The sequence below is a fragment of the Diorhabda sublineata genome, chromosome 2, assembly GCF_026230105.1.
Source record: "Diorhabda sublineata isolate icDioSubl1.1 chromosome 2, icDioSubl1.1, whole genome shotgun sequence".
NCBI lineage: Eukaryota > Metazoa > Arthropoda > Insecta > Coleoptera > Chrysomelidae > Diorhabda > Diorhabda sublineata.
This window is the reverse complement of record NC_079475.1, coordinates 2,062,928-2,084,957: the sequence shown is the minus strand read 5'-3', so window position 1 is coordinate 2,084,957 and position 22,030 is coordinate 2,062,928. Positions and strand designations below refer to the sequence as shown.

The window sequence follows — 22,030 nt, the reverse complement described above, 5'->3', positions numbered from 1 at the left end:
GGCGCTTCAATTAGTTCTGCGCATTCCAAGCATGCACAGTATAGATAAACTCTCTCAAAGAGAGAGAAAATGAATACTGTCGGCAAAGTGACTAAATATTCCATGGGACACAGATTAAAAAAAGTTCTGGAAAGTTAAGGTAGATTCATATAGAAAAAAAAAGTTTCAGAAATGCGTTTTCAGTAACAGAATAAGGCCCCTTTCCCACCAAACGAATCCGAATCAAGTTGAATCTGATTCGTCATCTCCACTCTTTCACACCAGCTGAATCAACCTGAATCTATAATCTTTATAATCTTTAACTTTTAAAATTAATAACTCAACGTCCATCTCGTATGGTTGTTGATTCAAGACTGACCGGACGAGGAATCTGACAGGTTGAATCATGTGCGATCTCGAATCAAACCTGATTGAACCAGATTCGTCCGGTCTGAAGGCGGGAAAAGAGTCCCTTCACATTTAAACGGAGCGCTCGAAGCCGAATCTTGGTCAATCAGATTCAACTTGATTCGGAGTGATTCTGATTGATTCGGATTCGTTTGGTGTGAAAGATAAAAGATAAAACTGGAGATAAATATAAGAAAAATTGAAATTCGTTTTTAAAAACAAAACAGGAACTAAATCTGAAAATAACATTTTTAACAGTTGTCATAAAAATAAGTATACAATTCTAGGTAAGGTGTCAAGTTAGCAAATTCTCTGCTCTTATCTTTTTCTTGAGTTATGTTATTTTTTAGTCTTGTATGTAAGTTATCAGGAAGTCCCTCGAAGTAAACTGTCATTGTTTATTTTATTGTCTGTTATTTTATTTTTATTTCTGTATGAGTTCAACTTAAATTATGAAATATATGCAACATGTAAAGATAATAATAAATTAGGGTTGATGGTCTCCCATCGAGAGGTTTCCTGGGTGGTGTGAATAGAAAAACATTAAATAAACACATAAACACAACGAATCAAATTCGTATTAAAAACTTGTGTTTATATGAGGAGCTACACCACTACAGTATCTGTTTTTCATTGAAAAATGATGAGAAAGGGGCCGCTCAACTAGTAATTAAACAATTACAAATAAAAGAACTAGAAAAAGAGAAAAACCAAGCACAGAAGACCGAATACGTAACCGATGAAGAAAAACTAGCTCTGGAGACAAATTGGATTCTAGTTAAAAATTGTAAAAAGGACTATATGGATAAATCACTAATCCCACCACCGAGGAATATGAGAAACCAAAAAAAGGGGTTGAAAAAATCAAGGAACAGCAGCTACCACTGCTAATAGTTGAAAATATCCCAGCACTACATAAGTTAAGTGGAAATAATTCCAATAAGTTCAACATGAAAGTGGTAAGTGATGCCATCACAAGACTATAAAATAAACTACAAAATTGAATGGTAATAATTTTTTGTGGCACTAGTATGAAAACGGACAAATCAGAGCCATTATTATGGACCTTTCAAATAAAGAATACAAAATATCAATCCCAAAACTAAAATAACTACTAAACATGTTCATGTTAGTATTTAGTAATGAAGACAATATATAAAATACATGAAATTACTGGTACACTTGATACAAAATTATCAACAGAGCCATTAAAAAAGTCAAAATTGGTACCGCAATGCAAAAGGTGCCAATCATATAGACATACTCGAAGCTACTGCGAAAGAGATCCAAGATGCAAACCAAGAAACGCAAAATGGGTACATTTTGGTGGAGAATATCCAGCAAATGTTAAAGAAATGCAAAAATTTAAAAACAATAACCAAAACAAAAAAATTAGTAATAAGAACCCGTGTAAGCAACCACAAAAGGAACAGGTAAAAGCAGATCAAAATGCAACTCAATTTGAAAATGGAAACAGGACCTATGACCGGGTATTCACTGGACAGCCAAAAAAAACAAGAAGAAAATAAAAACGGTTCATACATAGAACAAACTCTTCAGCACATACTGGACAAACTAATCAATTTGGATGAAAGGATTATCAGGATGTAATACAGCACCCACGGAGCTATACCAAAAACTGTTTCTAATGGCGGTAGATAGTCTAAGAATCCTAGAGTGGAATGCAAATGGACTATTACAGCATCAACAAGAGCTGCAAGTCATACTAGAGCTAGAACAAATTGATATACGCTTCATTTCACAAAGGAGTCATACATTAGATTTGAAGGATATAAAATATACCAAACCACACACCCTAACAATGACTGTAAGGGAGGTAGTGCAGTCATAATACACAATAAGAATAATACAGGCTATATGAGTAAACATTAAGACTAAAAATACTAAGCTCATCTACTGGGGATGGGGGAAGGCTTATTAAAATAAGAAAAACTATTTAATGCAACTAAGCAACTGAAATGCGAAGTCCTATCCTATCTTATAAAGTCCCCCGGTTTGTTAAATGCCTGGTCTAATCCTACTTTAATGATGAACGTTTTAATTAAAATAGTATGCAACATACTTAAGCAAATGAAAAAGGAATGAGACACTGTGTACAAAGACTCTGTCTATCATTTACGACTATAAAACTTTGAGTAAATGAATTCAAACATTGGCGTCTCAGCTTTAATGACGATGAATCCATCATATCGAGCCCCCAGCAACTTTTTCCTCTCTTCTAACCTCAAAGTTTAATTTTCAGAAGAGAGATTCTCATCAAATGAGGGGCGTTATCGTATACGTAAAAAGGAGGACGGCAACTATTATTTGGAAGGAGACTAGTTGAAAAATAAAAATGTTATTGGAAAATATGTCTTGTTTCTTTGCTAAGTCATAAACTTTTCAAACAACCCGCATATTTATTTCCTGTATAGACATAAATGGCGTTCGACTGATCAATTTGTTCCCCATTTTCAATTGACGAATAATTTGATCATCGAAACATACCTATTCTTAATTTGGCCATAGTCCTGAAAAAATTGAAAATTGGTTCAAAAGTTATGGAGCATTGTTTTCACTAACCTTTAACACATAGCTAGTACCATAATAAAACAACGGGAGATGATCAATTTTTTTATTAACCAAAATTTACAGTTTTCATAATGTATTGTAGGCAGTATTCTCAAAATTATCTACAAACTGATAAGATATATAATCATAATAATCCATCCAAAAGGCTGTGCTCATACTATTTTCTATGTATGCAGGAAAATACTATTATTAGTAATGAATCGCCACCACTTGGTTTAAAAGTGATTAACTAAATACTAATATTTGGTGATGATATTCTGGAATTTCGCAGATCTCATTACAATACGTGTTCAAATAATTATCATACCTACATACATTCGATTTTTATTAAATTTCTTCTTAAAATATGTTCACATGACCAAACGATTAGTTTATATTTTGATAGACGTGTTTTGGAGAATCTATTAAATTTGGCGTGAAAAATTAAATTTGGAGTTTTAATGATCTTAAAATTGCGAAACACGTCATTTGGTGAATCTACTTTAAAAAATACAGAATAATTGAATCTTAACCAAAGAAGTCATACAATTTTTCTAGGTGTTTTTGATATAAATAATGTGCCAGAAAGTTTGTGTTCAAATTGTTAAATTTTCACCAAAAAAACCGTTGCACAAACATTTCTGACAAACTATCTAAAGGACTCATAAAAAAGCACACAAAGTTTGGTCAGATGTGATGGGTTTGTTTGCTTTGCTGGCTGCTGTTGGTTTCAATGTAACGGATAACTACCCAGATATTTCAATGAAAGTAACAATATAGATACCTCCTTCATTCTTACGTGCGAATTCTCAATTTCAATGTGTTAATTCACAGGGCATTTTCCGCAGTCTCGAGTTTTCAGTCCGTGGCCAAATTTACTTTATCAGTGTCGTTCGTTCAGACCAAATGTTCAAATTACCATACGACTTTCATATTTTATATGTTGCCGTATGTTCAGTGACATTGTTGCCATTTTAATTGTTGTTTACCATTTCTCGACGTAATACGATTCTTGCTGTATCTTGGTTCATAAAACATAGAAGAGGAATGGGTGCATCCTACTGTTATGGAGAGGATGAGAAGACGAAATGAAGTGTTTTAATTATTAATTTAGTATGTAGATCAAAATATTTGATGAATTACATCATAAACTGGAGAATGATTTTGAATTATCCCATAGAATAAAACTATAAATTTCATATGTGGTAATACTTTGTGTGTTTAAGGTAAATAATGAAAATTAACAATATATGACGTTAGTTATAGTTCAACAACCGGCAACAGGGCATACGCAACTCACGATCAATTCTCATGTGAAAATATAGATTTGTACAATCACTCGTGAACTCGCTGACGTTACAAAGATACACAAGCTTAAAGTACAAAATGATTTGGACTGACAATACGTACTTCATGTGAAACAATTCATATAAATATATGCTTATACATCCTGATCATATCCTCCATGTGAAACGCACTTATTTCCATGAATTAATCAGAATTTCGAGACAGCATAAATAGTCTCTAGTCATACTGAAAAGTACATTTGAAATTTATCATGTTTATAATAACTAATCTTAATTAATAGTTGTTTCTACTGGGACATAATTTTTGTAAACTCTTCCTTGTGCTGGATATTCCATAATATAGTGCATCTATACTTATGCATTTTCAAAAATTATAAAATATAGCTTTTATGTAAATAATAGACGCATATAATTGTAGAAACTTGAAATATTCAATCATAATGTAAAGTAGAACCAAATCTGGTGTGTTAGAAATTACGATGGCGCCTTGCTGATGAGCCCATTATCAGCATTACAATTCAAGATCATTTCATTAAAGTGTAAGTGTTTTAAGTGAATATTTACTATATGTACGGAAAAAAATTGAAATCTAATTTTTACGTAGCAGTTTGCTACTATTGAGGGTACTTACAAATGTATTTCATCATAAATTTTATACAGTAATTAACAAATTTTTTATAAAAATTAATATCAGCCCTTGACAATACATCATGACATAATGGCAACTTTTGTAAATTTGGAATTGGACTTGGTGAATTGGCATAGAGAAAATCATTTTTATCACATCATGATCATTGTCAAAGTCAGGATTATATAAAATAATTCTTTTTCTTCTTTGGGTGCCCTCTTCTAAAGAAGGTTGGGGATAACCCCAGCAAAGTCATTTCTGTCTCTGGCCTTTATTATCAGCGTCTAAACCGATTCACTCGCGAATATTCTTCAGCCATGAAGCCTGTCCTCTTGGTCAAAAAATGGAATTAAATCGCAAACATTTTCGTAAGATATGACCTTCGACGTGGATTAAGCCAACAGCAGTCGCTTATACTTTTTGTGATGAAGCACCATATCAAGCCATTATGTATCGTTGGTTTTTCAAATTCATCTGTGGTTACAATTCACTGTCAAAAAGATTTGTTCGACCGTTGCATAATTTGACAATCGCTCAAAAGAGCTCGTGTCAATCGGTACAAAGAAAAGATGTCTATGGTCGCCTGTTTTTTCGGAATAATATGTGGCCACCGTTCTATTACAGAAACTTAGAACAGTCTATTTTGAACGGTACATCAGCAGTTGTTTGCCGAAAGAAATCATGGAAACCCATCGCAGAAGACGAATCTTTCTTCTCCACCACGACAATGCGAGCTACCACACATCAGTTCAAACGAAAGCGTTTTTAAACAGTCAAAACATCGAATTGATTGGTCATCCGCCCCACAATTCAACGATTTCTTCTTATTCTTGCAGATGATATATTAATTGCGAGCTCAACGTTTTTCTACATCTGAAGAAGTGGTTGATGCATTCAAATCACCTGATTTGGAGGTAACTCAATTAGAATGACAAACAAGATTCGACAATTGGTTCAAAAGCATACAAGTGTATTGATCTTAATGGAGAATATTTTTGGAAAACAATAGTCATATCCAATTATGAATACTTGTTTTTATTCGTCTATTTCAAAACATAAGTAGCACTCATCGTAAAATAACAATTATTCTATTTTAATTATGAATTTTTCAAGACACAAAATATCATTACAGTAGACTCGAGCATATTAATTGTAAATATTGCAACATAAGAGATAGAAGAGAATAAACATCTTAAAATGAAATTTTGCCAGTCATATAACACATGAAAGAAAGTGGGAAATCAAACTTTTAGTTTAGGAAGAATGATATAATACAGAATCGCGAAAGAAAAAGAGTATTTGTTTTATCTATTTTTGTAAATTTTCTCCTTTTTTTATTCATTCATTACTTCAAGAACACCTTCAAAGGCTTCATAGGAATTAAGATTTATATCTCTAGTAAATCTGGACGCATCTATATCAGTTCAAAGATGTCTGCTCCCATTTTTCATTACCTGCCCTCAATAAATATTCTTGAAAAATATAAAACATATACAAAAAAAATTATTCAAATTGAGGTTATGTGTTCAATCTATAGTATATAAAATCACTAGCACAAGAAAAAAGTAGACGGACTTTATAGCATAGAATATAAAAATCCATTTAACAAATCAACGGTCCGAGATAAAAACCTTCGTGCGGTTTCCATAATATGATTATTATTGGGGAAATATAAAATCTGTGCCCCATGGCACTACTGACCCTAACTATTTACTGGGGGCTTACAATAATGAACCAACCCATATATTTTACCAAAGTTGCTATCCCATTCTTTATTTGATTTTACTTCATAAACATTTCATTGGTAAAGGACAAACAGGAAAAATGGTTTTTGAAGATTTATGATGTAAATTAAGTAAATACAATAGTTTTTTTGAAAAAGCTAAATTTTTTTAATTGGTATAACCATTTTTGTCTAAATTAAATTTTGCAACAAACTAGAAATTAGAAAGGCCAATTTTTGATGAAACTGAATATAGACAATTTTTGACCTTACCAGAATCAAGAAACTCGTTTTTGTCCCAATGAAATTTTAAACTTGTAACTAGAATAGCCAATTTGAACAAGTTAATTTTTTCCAAACTAAACCCAGAAAAGCTCAATTAATCTAAATTTGATTCTGAAATTAATTTTCTTTCCAAAATTGAACCAAGAAAAGTCAATTTTGGTCCAAATTAGAATTCTAAAAGCCGTTTTAGGTCAAAATCCAATTATTTGAGAAATTAACATTTATTTAATACACATTTATTTTATTTGTTTAACAAAGTAACAAAAGTGGTATGAATATCTGAAGGCAGAGACGTAATGAAATCTACATAATAATAAATAATAGATTATTTTTCTTAGATAAGTTTTTTGAAACGCTCATAAAATGATAAGAAAACGAAAAAGTATATTTCTGTGGAGATTTACCAGTTTTGAGGGTAGCAGTTCAAGTATATTTTATTTAAAAAAAAATAGCAAAAGCTATACCTAACAGTTTTCATACAAAACAAAATGCTACCTTGATAACAATACTTGATATTGATTAAATTTAATTCTTCTACTCATGATTGTGATTTCAGTTCTAACAAGAAATATTTATCTTTTATTGTTGATAATTAAAAAAATATTATTAAAATGTAAAATTGACAAGTGTTTATTTTGTAATAAAATATTTTGTAATGGCAACAATGTAAAAACGAATGCTGTAATTTTTTAAAAGTCGCTACAAAAATTTTTTTCATATAACATGCAAATTTAAGCAAACAAAAATCACATGTTATCTTTGTTAGGTAAATTATTTTCAAAATCCGATCTTAACTTTTACGAAAAAACATATTTATCTAAACGATTTATTTTAAAAAGATTTTCGAGTCCCATTTATTATTATTTAGAGATGATCGGTTAAGTATAATAATTTACAATAAATGTACAAATTAAAAAGTAATGTAGTATAAATAATTTGTAGATGAACTATGATCAAGTCCTCATTCAATAGAATTAAAATTGATTCCATAAAAAAAACACCATTGTTCACTTATTTTTTTCTGTAACACTACAGAATTTTATTTTCGGCACGGCGTGACGTAATCAATTGCTATCTTGTTCTTGAACGTGATTTACCGATTCGCTACTAGGAGGCTCCACTTCCGATGGCGGTTGAAACGCAGCCGTATACGGAAACAAAGCGTAGCATTTCTTTATAAATTCTTCTAATTGAGCATCGCAGTTACCCAAGTCGCCATTTCTAAGCGATTTCAATATATCTGTACATACCTGAAATTAAAAATATTTGAGAAACTAAATCTTTAAAATTTAGATTTACCGTTAACTACAAATAGGGATGGGTCAAATACTCGACACTAGATACAATATTATACAAAATCTACAAAAGTCCTGAAATAGTATATTACATAACGAATTTGGGGCAAAATACACTTTCCAACGAGTTGTGTACACTATTTTTATACGACCACGTAAAAAATTCTACAAAAAACGTATTTTTTAGATAAGAAAGTCAATTAAACAAAATTACACATGTGTTGAAATGTATATAAACACGTGTGCTGAAAAGTTAAAAAATCCTACAAAATATTTTTTATTTTGTAATAGTAAAGATAACAAAAACGAAAAGAATGATTATGAAATATTTTACAACTTAAAAACAGAAAAAGAACCAATAGAACAGTAAATTTTTTGTATCTATATTAGATACCTAACAAGAACTAAATAACTATTAATGATTTTGTTTTACTTTTTTTCCGAGACGTTATAAGAGATAAATATAAAGTTGTTACTTTAACAATTACTAAATTGCAGTGGATTTTATGATGTTTCATTATTGGTGGTATCTCTAACATATTTGTTTAATGCCTCTTGTTGCTGTATAGATGAAGTACACAAACTTAAATTGTTTTTGGGTTATGCAGTGTCAGTATGTTGTTCAGCATTTTGTTCAATGTTTCTATTTGCAACTTCTTTGTTTAATGTACTTGTGTGTGTAGTAAAATCTACTCCTGCATCTACCCAAATTGTATGAAATAAGTTACTTTTTTAGGTAAAAATGAGTGTGCAATCTATTGTTTTCATAAATGGTCGTAGGAAAATACTGACATAACCTCAAAAAACCATATTGTCTACTTCTTCAGTCTTCTTAAATTTGGCCTTTTGCCTTTCGCCACTCAGCCAGATTTATATTCGCATATTCCTTCTATCGTTCGAGACCATATATAACATAAGAAAAAGAAGTATTTCATACATGTTTTGTTATTTTTTAGTACGTGTTTGAAACAAGCTATTTTCTTAAGTAAAAATGAGTGTGGAATCAATCATTTTCATAAGTGGTTGTAGGAAAATAAATACACATTAATTTTCAAGATACAGAGAAAGAAGAAATTAAGAAAGAAGAAAAATATAAAAAGGAAATGTCAGAGAGAAGACGGAATAGCTCCAAATTTTATAAACTTGCATTCATGAATAAATGGAAAACTCTAAATATTTCATGTTTGTAATATGTTTCGCATAAACAAAAGAAAATGTTGAAAAAAACTGGGCAAAGAAATTAGAAAATGAATTGTAAGAAGTCAGATAGAAACTAAACAAATGATGGAGAGTATAACACCATTAAAAATGTAGAAGAAAAGTATAAAGATATAAAAAATTAATACAGGAATTGGAGACAAAAATAGAAATAAAAAATTGTTAAAATAAGACAGTTGAAAAAATCAGATACAAGATGGGAACCTTCATTCGATCCCTGAGAGTCATAAGGATAAAATAGAAGTATATTTTGTTTTTTTGAATGATTCTGTATGCTTATTGTTCAAATTTTGAGATTGCAATATATTATATTCTATGAAATAAATACCTATAGTGAAATTACAAATATTTTACCATATGTTAGCGCCAATTACACAATTAATAGCAGAGTTTTATTTTAAAAGAAGCTATTGGGTTTCAAGAAACAAACATGGAATAAGTCTGTGTTGAAAACCACTGTTTGGATCAAAATTGCGACACAGGAGCATAGTTAAATTGCAATTTTTTAAACCAAACTGATATTCGTGCTGAACACACTATTTACACTATAATTACACCAACACTCACGACACACTTTTTGATAACCAAGTTATCGTCTTCAGAGACCTAATAACTGGACTACCTATTTTGTACTAAATTTTCCCACCAATGAGTCTTCTCCAGCGAAAAATAATTCCACCGGGAAAAGGGAGAAACTTATATTCCTCAACTACTAAACTGTAGTGGATAATTAGGAATAGCTCTTTGTCATATTTAAACTGTTCGTATATTCCTAAATCTCAATGCTTTCAAATGCATCTAATAATTGAATACATTTTTTTAACAATTTTAATTAATTTCATGATAATGACTGGCAATACTCGATTTATCGGTCCGTCCATATTTTAAATGAGTTACGTGCTCTTTTAAGCGGACAATCGAATCTCTTTGTCTGTCCAACATACTTCCTCTCACAATAATTTCAGTTAATGTCTTGAATACTTTCCCAAATTTGGTATTTTATCCTTAGGATTATTCAAAAATTCTTTCAATGAATTTATAAACCAATTTTACACCCAGTCTTTGTATAAGCAAATTTTTTGTTTTTCATTTTGATTTTGTAAAATCGGGATTTCACATAAATATTTCTCAAGCCTTTGACTGTTAATTAACCTATTTACAATTCTACAATTGTTTTATCATAATCGTTGAGTTCCGCTACATCCTTTCCTTATCATATCTTCCTATATTAAGAGGAAAATTAATTAAAACGATGTACTAAGAAATGGAGACTCGCCATCTCATACAATGGAAGGAATCAATGAGATGTACCTGCATGTAGCGGTATTTTTTTTAATAAACATAATCCTACGGATAAAATATCAAATTTTGAAAAGAGAGGTATGTTAGGAAATACTGAAATGTTTGCAACTGGAAGTATATTGGGCAGAATAAATGATCTATTAGTGTTTGGTTCAAAGAGCACATAGCTCATTTAAAATATGGACGGAACGAAAAATCGAGTATTCACGATCACGTTGCCAGTCATATCATGAAATAAAAATAAATAAATTAAAATTGTTAAGTATCAATGATACACGTGTTGGATGTATTTGGAAGTATTGAGATTATGAAATGTACGAACAGTTCGAATAAGGACAAAGGGCCTATTCCTTACAACCCACTCCTTAGTTTAGTATAAGGAATAAAGGTGAAGTTTCCCGCAGATCTGTATCATTAGTACTAGAAACAACTGTGGATTTTTTAAAAATTGATGATGTGCTTACTGAACACACTGTTTACACTACGAAACGAGCTCTAGAAAGTGTAATTGTGAGTGTTGGTTTAGTGGTAGTGTAAATAGTGTGTTCAGTAAACGAGCATAGATTTATTCAATTTCTCGGATCCTGAAATTCATCATTTTCAATTTTTTCTGTTAACATTATAACTTGAGTCTCTGAAGACGATAATTTGGTTATCGAAGCGCGCTTCAGACAGTTTAATCGTGAGTGTTGGTGTATAAATAGTGTGTTCAGTAAACGATCATAGATTTATTCAATTTCTTCCAATTTCTCGGCTTCTGAAATTCATCAGTTTCAATTTTTTCTGTTAACATTATAACTTCAGTCTATGAAGACGATAATTTGGTTATCGAAACGCTTCAGGCAGTGTAATTGTGAATATTGGTGTAGTGGTAGTGTAAACAGTGTGTTCAGTAAGAATACCATCAACGATTGCAGAAATTCCAATTTAGTAACAAAAGAGAAATAAATCGTTTGAGTGATGTACTTTGAATTATCATTTTACCACGAAAAGTTTTTATTTTTCAAATATCAAACATTGAGTTATAAAAAGAAGCATGATCAATATTTGAGATTATAATTATTTTATATTATAAATAATTCGCTTGATTATATAGTTGACTAATTCCATTATTAGTTTGTTGGACTTATCTTATTATTCAATTCCTCTGGACATTTCACATTTGCCCACTATACAAAGCAGACTTTTGAGTGTTTTATAAAGTAGATTTGTTTGTAGATTAATAATATAATTTATGCCTAAGAAAATTATTATAAAAATATTCGACTTACTTCAATATTTACATCATGATATTTATTGTCCAGACTAGTAACCAAACTTATGGCTTCACTTTGCTTCTTACTATCTAAGCGGTACATCACTTTTGCGCCTTCTAGCACAGCTTTTAGACTATTCGAGTTTTTTTCCAAAAATTCCTTATTTAAACTAATGGCATCCTTGCCTTCAAAATAAACTTTGGTCTCTTGCCTTATCACTTGTTCTACGTTGAAGTCCCACGAGCCTTTGTTTTTTTGTACAAATTGGTGAAAACGTATTAAACAGCTGTGTAATTTTGGATTTGTCGAATCGACTTTGTAGGCGCGTTTTAGTGATTGTAACATCAGAAGAGCTTTTTCTAAAATAAAATAAAAACAAATAGAATCAACCTATATACGAGATATTAACAAAATACACTTTCAAAGACATATAAAACTAATGTATTTGATATGAGATAGCTCTGAAGATATCATTTCATATTCTTTGCATAGTCCTGGAAGTACTCATAGTAAAAGCATTTTGTATTATGTGTTATTGTAACACATACATCCGCTATGGCCAAGTTCACGATGAAACATAGACTCCAATTGGAAATTGATGTGAGTTATTCTTCCATGACCTGTCCAAACAAATAATTCTAATCAAACTTCACAATTGTTCCATTCATACCATTTAAATTTAACTCCAAGCTCACAAAATTACAAAGTTTGGGTATCTCAAGAGCAATGTCAACAGTTCCCATTACAGTCTTAGATGCGCTGCTAACCTGCCTCCCCTTCACTTTATAGCTAAAAAGATCCATTCAACAGTACCCACAGGATAAACCAGACAAAAAATTAAAGTCAAGGAATCTCACAGGTCCCCTAAAGATTCTACAATAGCTATAACTAGAAAATGGTGTCAAGCCAATGCACCGATTGTGTAGCATGATGGACATACACATTCCATTTGAAATGGTGATCAATCGTAGGACAACAAAGATCTTCTTCAAGCTTGAAATGCATCACTCTAGTATACATATATTCGAAAGTAGCGAGATGAGCTAGATTAGGCACTGGAAAAATCATTCACAATTTTTCAAATAGATTTACTAACAATGAATATGTGAGATCAGTTGTGTTCGTTAGAAACCTTTCCAGAAGCACATTCATATTCTCTTCAATATCCAAACGGTCATGAAACCCTGAAAATGATTGAGTGCATGCCCAAGCTAACGCGAGTGTGCAAACAAACTCTATAAGCATTAGCCAAGAGAAACAAAGTGATCCTTATGTTATTACATAGTAGAGCAATAAAAAAGTAGCAACGAACAGAGCGCTAATTTGACCCCATGAGATGTCACATCAATAACGAACTGAAATAGAAATATTCCAGGGTTAAGACAATTCAAAAGATTCATAATCATATCAGGTAAGAAGTCTGTGATGTCCTGAAACGACATCTACTACTGGTGGTAGGTTTTCTGACAGGTCACTGCCCCGTCGAATACCATAGGATTGGCACAGGATGTTAACTGCAGATTCTGCGAGCAAGTCATAGAGACAGCGGAGCATGTCCTACTGGTAGCGCATTATTTTGTAATGGTGCAAATCAGTGCTACGTGTCCAATCCAGCTCCTCGTGTTACCTTAGAAACATCTGCATACTTGAGTAATGCATTTCGAGCTTATAGAAGATTTTTTTTTGACTTATGATTGAGAATTATTGGTTACCACTTTGAATGGAATGTGTATGTCCATCATGCTATGCAATCAGTTCATTGGCTTGACACCACTTTCTAGTTATAGCAATTCAAACAATGGTTTAATAAGTTTCTCCAAGTAATACTGTAATTTTGAAGGTTATGTATTTTCCCAGAACAGTTAAAAATGACAATAACCATGAACGTGTTTTTTAGCGAATCGAAAGAAAAACCAAAAGCCAGCTTTGGTTGCATGTTGACGAAAATGAGTCCTTAAGGAACTGGGTGGATTTTCTTAAGTGATTCAGGTACATCCTCAGGATGGTACATACAACATACTTTATCTATGATCTACGTTAATTCTGTCGTGCACGTAATTTGGCATTCCGAAACCAATTTTTCCAGTATGATACAGCAACTTGCCATATTGCTGCGGCAGTTCGTCAGTTTTTTCAGGAACATTTTCTAACCAGAACCCTTTTACAAACTACTGAGTCACTTTATCCTTCATATTCTCCACACCTCACATCTCCAGACACATACATGGGCATGGCTAAACACATCCCAAAACATCGATGAATTGAAACATGCCGTTAGAGCAAGCTCTAGATTAATATCATTATTTTCAAACTTATTCGGGTACGAGTAAATCATCAAAATGATTTATTGTTCAACATGCAACTTACTTTTTCTATAATATACTTCAAATGCCATTAAATGCGTTTCTATCCTGTCTTTGGCTAAAGTTTGTAGAGGTTGTAGAAATTTTATAGCTTGTTCTAAAGGATCATCGACCTAAAAATACAAATTTTGATACAATCTAGTAACAACAGAATGGTCTACGCTCATACCAAATATACTTTATATGATACAATCCAGAATAGACTTTCCAAACAAAATTTTAACTGCGTTCACGATCGTATACGTTCCACTACGAGTTAAAACTATCTGTATATTGTAAAATATACAAAATAAAATCATGAAAATTTCTACGTTTGGATTTGCGGATACCATCTTTTTAACTAAAATATTTTAAAAGTTGGCTGATTTCCGGTATAACCGGAAGTCGACTGTAACTTTGTTATATAAAATAGAACACCCTGTATATTAATACATTTTTGAAATCTACTTAAAAGTTTAGTATACTTTTGTTATTGTTATTAATTTTTTTCTTCGTTATTAAATAGAGAACGAGCCATTTTAACGATTTTCGAAAGTATCAACAATTGACTGTTAACCCCTGAATGCATTAAAATAGATAAAACCGGGTGGTTCTATTTAAAAAAATAAAGAAATTTTATATTCATTAAGTTAAACTTTGAACACTTTTTATCACCATCCTGTTAAGAATGAAAAATTTTTCAACATAGATTCAAATATTTCTGACCTTGCTAAAAGCAACCGAACAGAAACCATTTTCATATCTTCAAGGGTATCCTCGTAAAAAAATAATTTATAAGGGTCTGCAAGGGTCAAATTTTTTACAAAAAAATTAATAACTCAAAAAGTATGCCTTATATGTAAAAAGATCGTATCCGAAAACCCAAACGTAGAAATTTTCATGATTCTACTTCAAGCATTTTGCCCTATATACAGATAATTTTAACTCGTCGTGGGACGTGTTTAGTGATTAATTATTTTTTTCTGGTTACTTTGATAAATTTTGCTAAAAGTACCTTCTGGCATAAAATACCTTATACATTGCCAGAAATAGGCAGCAACTGATTTGTATTGAAGGATTTGATTTAATAGAACGCTATCTAATAATAACCACTAAAATATGAGTTCTATAATAAAAACCGTTAGGTAGGAAAAAATAAACTTCTCAACTCAATCCTTCAGAATATTATCTCTCATATCATCATCATTTTTTTTCATTTTCATAGACAAGGCTATAATTACTACTACGATAAGCTTCTTAGTTTTTAACAAACGACTAAATAATATAAAAAACATAATCAGAATCACATTATAAACCATCATTCTGTTTTCTCTTACTTTATACCACAGGCATTTTCTGTGGAATCTATCTGTTGGGTTGTAACATGCCATTTGACTTGTTGCGTTTTAAACATTTTCAATATTCCTTTTTTTCTTGTATTCGGACACAGTATTCACTTTCGAATTATTTATTCTAACCATTGAATTCGAGAAATTCAATAAAACCTCGAAATGTATTCGAAATTGTCCTCTACCTATTTACACTTGAAGAAAAATTAAATTTTAATAAATTTGTGGTGATTTTATTCTTAATATTCGCTGTTTTTCCTTTCTTTTTTATCATTGTACTGTATTCGTATTCTCTATTTACTTGGTGAACAGAACGAATAGAATAGAACAGATTTCAGCTTGGTTATATTTTAAAAAAAATTAATTCAGTTTTCTCATATGTTAGAGCATAAGTTTTGTTTTATTCAAATCTATTCTTTCCACTCGTTCTTTCGTTCGAAATTTCCATCTGTGTTCCCGTTTCCTTGTTCATTATATTTTTTTCCGCAGTTCTACAGTTTCCAGGTTGGGAGTTTCCACAACAACCACCAGATTACAAATTCAACTTCAACTCTAACATCTGGAAATCCAGTTGAGAGCTGCAACCATCCCGGATTTCCCAGTCTTATCTTTAATATATAGACAAGTCTGAGTTGCTTATATACTTTAACTGATGTCAAATACCACTTCCCGAGGAAGAGTCTCCTGCTGGGGATTTAAGGTTAAGTTATTGATCTCAACGATTCCTTTTGGTCTGGATCTTTTTTTTTTTTTTAATTCAGTTTAACGTGCCTCAACAGCGCTGATCATTAGCACATAAAAATAATCATAAGATACACGTACATAAGTTAAATAAAGGACTGTTACAAAATCTATTACGAGTAAGTTTTATGTGGTTCATGCGTAGTCTTCTTATTGTCACAGCTTCTCTCCTATTCAAAAAGTTTAGGGAAAGGTGAGAAGTAGATGCTGGTGCTCTAGTACTCTTGTTCCATATATCGCGCCAAGATTTTTGCATGAGGTTAGTCTTCAGATCATTCGCAAGTTGTACTGGAGGAGGATTCTTTGTGGCTTTTTTGGCATGGCGATCTGCAGATTAGTTTCCAGCAGTTCCAGTGTGCGATGGAAGCCAGATGAGAGAGAATGTTATATCAAGAACAATGAGAGTTTGTTAGATGTCATGAATGTTTTACCTAATGTATAGTCGGTGAATAAGGTTGAGATTGACTGTGTGGATGAAAGAAAGTCAGTACATATGACGATATGTTTATGGGGAGCTGAGATAAATTCGAAAGCTTGAAGGATACTGTATAGTTCACAGATACTGGATTCAGATTTGGGGGCATCCGTATAGAGAATTAGGTCGAATAAGGATTTTATATGCAGAATTTCTAGGGGATTCATGTTTATTGTAAATGGTAAGTGAGGTATCTACTATGGGAATAATTTTGGTCCAAGGGGGAGAAGAAGGTGAAGAAAGTGGAAAGGTCAAGAAGTGGTTAGAATTTTGGAGTAGAGGTGCGAGCAATTGAAGGATTTAATTTGCAATTGTTCGTGAGTTAGTAGGTACGGGCGTGGTGGTAAATAACTAATGGACAAGATTAGAAGATACTTTAGCAGCGTATGACAGGAGAAGAGATTGTCGTCTTAAGGACAGTGGTGGTTCATTAACTTCACCATTAACACTAGTGGCGAGGCTTGAGTGAAATCCACCAAGGCAGAGTACAGAGTTCAATAAGACAGTTTTAAATTTGGAAGCGGACATATAGATAAAACAACCATAGTCGAGTTTTGAGCGTATAAGTGGTCTGTAAACTCTTAGCAGTATAGTTTCATTGGGTATGTTCACCCTCTTTAGGCAAATGCCTTTTACATCATGAATATGGTGATTCCAGTTCGAGAATCATAAGTCATATCAAGGATTTTGCACTGATTCACAGGGGAGGGGAGTTTGGATCTTTGTTGTTTCCGATAATTTTGAAAAGTTTCTTCTGGAATGACTTTTATTTCTGACTGAATTTTCAGCTTAAGTTGCCATACCTTGGCTGTTTAGGTACATAGCTTGAAAATTGATTACTTTCCAATACCTTGTCTTTGCCTTATATTCCTACATTATCTTCCTTGGTTCTTCTATTATTTTTGCAGATTACCTTTGGGCTATTCCTACTTTTTGGGTGTGTTTTTGTTGTTCTAGTACCAATGCATATATAGTAGTGACCATGTTTCTTCCAGGGTTGATCACCTTCAATCTTTCTATGCATTCTCAGAGTTTTACGCACGTCATTATTTTAATGATTAATTTACTTCTTTATATCTAAGAATATGGATAAAAAATAATAGAGAGACGACTAATTTGATAATATTGACGTAATAATCTTACTCTGGCGAGTTTATCCGGAATTAGTTCGTCAAGTTGTGGAGCGTCAGGTTCACAATCTGCTTGCTGTCGGGATTTGTGATGCTGATCTCTCTTAACTTGAGCTTCTCGAGCCTGGGCGCTTTCTTGTTCTGCCTTTTTCTTCGCTTTCCTTTGTTTATTCCTTAATTTTTTTAATTCCGAAGGTGCGAGATTCTCTGAAAAACAATCATATTAGTATGAGTGCGAATTATTTTAATAAAGACCGAAATCGTTCATTTTCGCCCCTTTTTTGAAACTTATTCTATATAAAAATAGACCTAAAACCAAGACAATTTATCCAGACAACATATAAAAAGATTTGAGAAGTAAAAAGTTGGAGCAAATAATTTTTATTTTAATATCTTTATTGTGCCTTGATAAAAATATACATGATGAAAGAAATACATGAGTAATTACCTAAATAATTTGAATAAACGACGAAAAAAAATATTGCGTAAATATTTACTTTTCAACCCTCACTTCGGAGGGGGTTGAAATTTTAGGGGATGGTAGGGGTAAGTGTCTCCTTACAAATATCAAGAAATTAGCAGTCGGTTACCCTTAGAAACAAAGTTTGGAGGGTTAGGTTAGGTTAGATTAGTGGGGGTTGAAAAGTAAATATTTACCCAATGTTGTCATCTGGAAGTTAAATTAAATCTACCTCCATCTCTTGCATGCATAAATATGTATAATAGTAATAGTCTGGTCAATTTAGACATTCGAAGTTACATAAATTCCCATCAAGCTGAAAATCAGTAAAATTGTTTAAAATACAATTAAACATAGGATTTGAATATTCCCCATAATTTCCGTGTATGGAAAAAATTTTATTCATGGTCAGAGCTCAAAAAAATGAGTTTTTCGCAATTTTCAGCAACACGGTGAGTTTTATCATAAAAATACATTCGATGGAAATTGTAGATCATAAAATTATCTACAAAAAACGTATCAATACTTTTTTTCCTACAAAGCCACTGTTTCTCAGATTTTTTCTTCTCGTTTTTACTCGTCTGTTTTTTAGTGAAAATCTGTGTGTATAGTTAACTGATAACTGCTTAATAATTTTTATGAAATACTCAAAATACAGAGGTCTACAAGCACAAAAAAAACTATAACGCCTGAAACTAAAGTAATTAAAATAAGAGGTAGATTGAATTCTAAATTTGAAATTTCCGCTCAAAATCAAATGGGAAACATTTATAAAAATCTGTATTTGGTTGAGGATCTGAAATCAGCTGATATGTGATCTGATATAGGATCATGTCAAGTCCTTAAGGGTTAATACTGAAAACATTGACCAGAGCGCGATGACATCAATGACGAAAACAACTTCACTTATTTATCATAAGTAACCAACAGTTTTTTTAATGGCTTACAACAAACGTTAAAGATATAGATATAGATATAGAAAACTCAAAATTGTATGTAAAAGCTCGACTTTAAGCAGATGATTTTGTCCTTTATTTAAAAGTCAGAATAATTAAAAATCCCTCTTCATATATCTATGCTTTTAAATTTAGAAGTGTGGTCATAGAAGACAGGCTTTAATTTCTCTACCAAAAAGACATATTTTTTTCTCAAGACAGAAAAAGCTATGGATAGGCAACATCAATAAAACTTCTTAAAGGTCAGACTAACCATTAAGGATTAGACGAAACCATTGTATAAAGAATAAACAGCACTATTTTCAACAACTAAATTTTTTTTAAAAGATCCCAACTAAATGTAAAGTTTTCTTTGTCTTTCTTTATCAAATCGACAGTACATTGTTGCCGATTTTACTTTTTATTACGAAAGTGGTACAAATTACCTATTCGATAGGAATCTTTACAATAGATAGATATTTAGTATTTTGAAATATCATGTTTCTAATAATGTTATGGCATGTATTTATCTCGAACCGAAAACAAATTTAATCTTAGTACTAATTATTTTACACCAATTTCAATGTATAAAAAAAAGATATTTATAATGAGTTCGTGTACCACTAGCAAATGAAACAAATGATTTTTTATTAATTTGTTAGAAGGATCCTTGCATAAAGGTATATAAAATATATATACTTTCCTTTGGTGACTGAAATAATATGAATTTGCGTTTTCGGAACCTCGGTCATGAATATATTTTTGAAACATTCATGTTTTGATGATATTTTGAAGAGGCGAAAAAATAAGTCCTGGTTATTTTGTATGTTTTTTTTTTAACTTTCAGTTGATTTATGTGATTTATCCATTTTCTCCTTTCTTCCTGGGAAAAATATTTTTGATTTTGTTCCGCTTTCGTACTGTATTGATATATTTGATAAAATCAAAAACAATAACTTGTAAAAAGTTCTAACTATACTAATATTTTAAACGTAACGAGATGAAATATACTAAATGTATCATAATTCAATATCGTTTTAATAATTCAAATAATGACATTGCAGAATTCTTCAATTGTGCAATATGTCCTTTCTTGAATAAATGTCGTCGTCGATATTCGGAATTTACTAAATCTATTTGTTGCTTATAATTCTAAAGATACCTAGATGATAATTTTTTAGCATGAAGGTTCTAACAGGTCAGAGATCGGTTGGGCAATATGGCATTACCCAATGCTTGGACTTTCAGTTAAATTGTAAACAGACAGATTTCAATATAAATAGAGTAGGATGAGTTTAAATTTTGTATTTTCAATACAATGTGAAGGTATGAAGTACATTATGAATAAATTGAAATAAATGAATGTAAGTAAAAAAAAGTTAGATTTTGGCATAAACGTCAGGAATCACGGATTTTTGCTCTGAGGTAATTGCATTCTTCATATTAGATAACTAAATAAACACTCAAAGTTTTAGTAAATGAATTTATTAGAAATATTAAATAAAGTAACAATAATAACTACACTTTTTATGAAATTATTGATATAAAATTATAATAATTATAGACTGAGCGTTTGAAAAAATTATCAAAAACTACAAGTAGTACGGTCCTGTATATATTCCTTGTGCATTTTACAGCTACAACATTGTTAGTGGGAAATTCGAATGGCCAACAAATTGAGTAAAATTATTGTAATCTAAAACTTTTTTAAATTCTCAAAATGTTTGTTAAAAAGTATGATAGTGTTGTTTCGGAGCATTATTCACATTCTAATATTTTTGTTTTCTGAAAATTATTTTTTTTATAACCAGTACCCGACCCATTTGGACTATGTGTTATCAAGAAAAATATTCAAAGTAGCTCTTAATTTTGACCACAGAAAGAAATGGACAAAATCCACTCAACAACCTGAATCTCCGTTAAGAAAACTGTAAAACCCCAAAAATGTATTACATGTAGAATCTACTCGCGATGACCTGTAGATATTCTTGAGTCAAGTAATCACATTTACTATTAAAACATCTACTATAAATAAAAACGTTGATTATTATTGGTTATTCATTGTTCTTTTTGTTGTTGAATATTGGAAATCAAACCACAATACACACAAATATTTCAATATTCACCTTTTATCAAAAATATAATCTACTATGAATGGACCTTGAAAAATATACGACAATTTTTTGCAACAGTCTTAAACCATCTTATTATATATAATAATATATAATATTATTGTTGTTCTAGTTTTCGAATTTTTTAAATTTTATAAAACATTATTCTTCATAACGGTAGCTGGATCAACGCTACTGAAACGTTGACATAAAAAAGATTGTGTATTGATTTACCAAAAAATATTTTCCATTTTTCCAACAATTTTCTTTTTCAAATTTAATATTATTTTATTATCTGATATTTTCCTTATATTTTTGTCGAAGCTATTAAGTACTAATAATTCTGATAGAATATTGTTTAACGGAGTTAATGGTGAGAAGAAACCATGAAAGCTATCAGGTTTGGTCAAATTTCCCTTTTTTCCAACTTTGTATAGATTTTCCAATAAATCACATCCTGAGCTTAAAGCTGCTAGCATTTCTGGATTTGTATCGCTCAGAACACGATTACAAGG

The 22,030-nt window shown here is 31.2% G+C and overlaps 1 protein-coding gene across 1 annotated transcript in view; it reads right to left on the bottom strand.

The window, feature by feature from the left end:
* Positions 1–7,121: 7,121 nt before the first annotated feature.
* LOC130452658 (N-alpha-acetyltransferase 16, NatA auxiliary subunit) overlaps positions 7,122–22,030 on the bottom strand; it is a 157,470-nt gene continuing 142,561 nt past the window's right edge. The window contains exons 9-12 of the mRNA XM_056792021.1: positions 18,023–18,216; positions 14,340–14,448; positions 11,988–12,331; positions 7,122–8,151 (exon numbers count right to left, since the gene is read on the bottom strand). Of these exons, the coding sequence (XP_056647999.1) occupies positions 7,966–8,151; positions 11,988–12,331; positions 14,340–14,448; positions 18,023–18,216 (833 nt within the window). The 3' untranslated portion in view covers positions 7,122–7,965. The remainder of the gene's footprint in view (positions 8,152–11,987; positions 12,332–14,339; positions 14,449–18,022; positions 18,217–22,030) is intronic.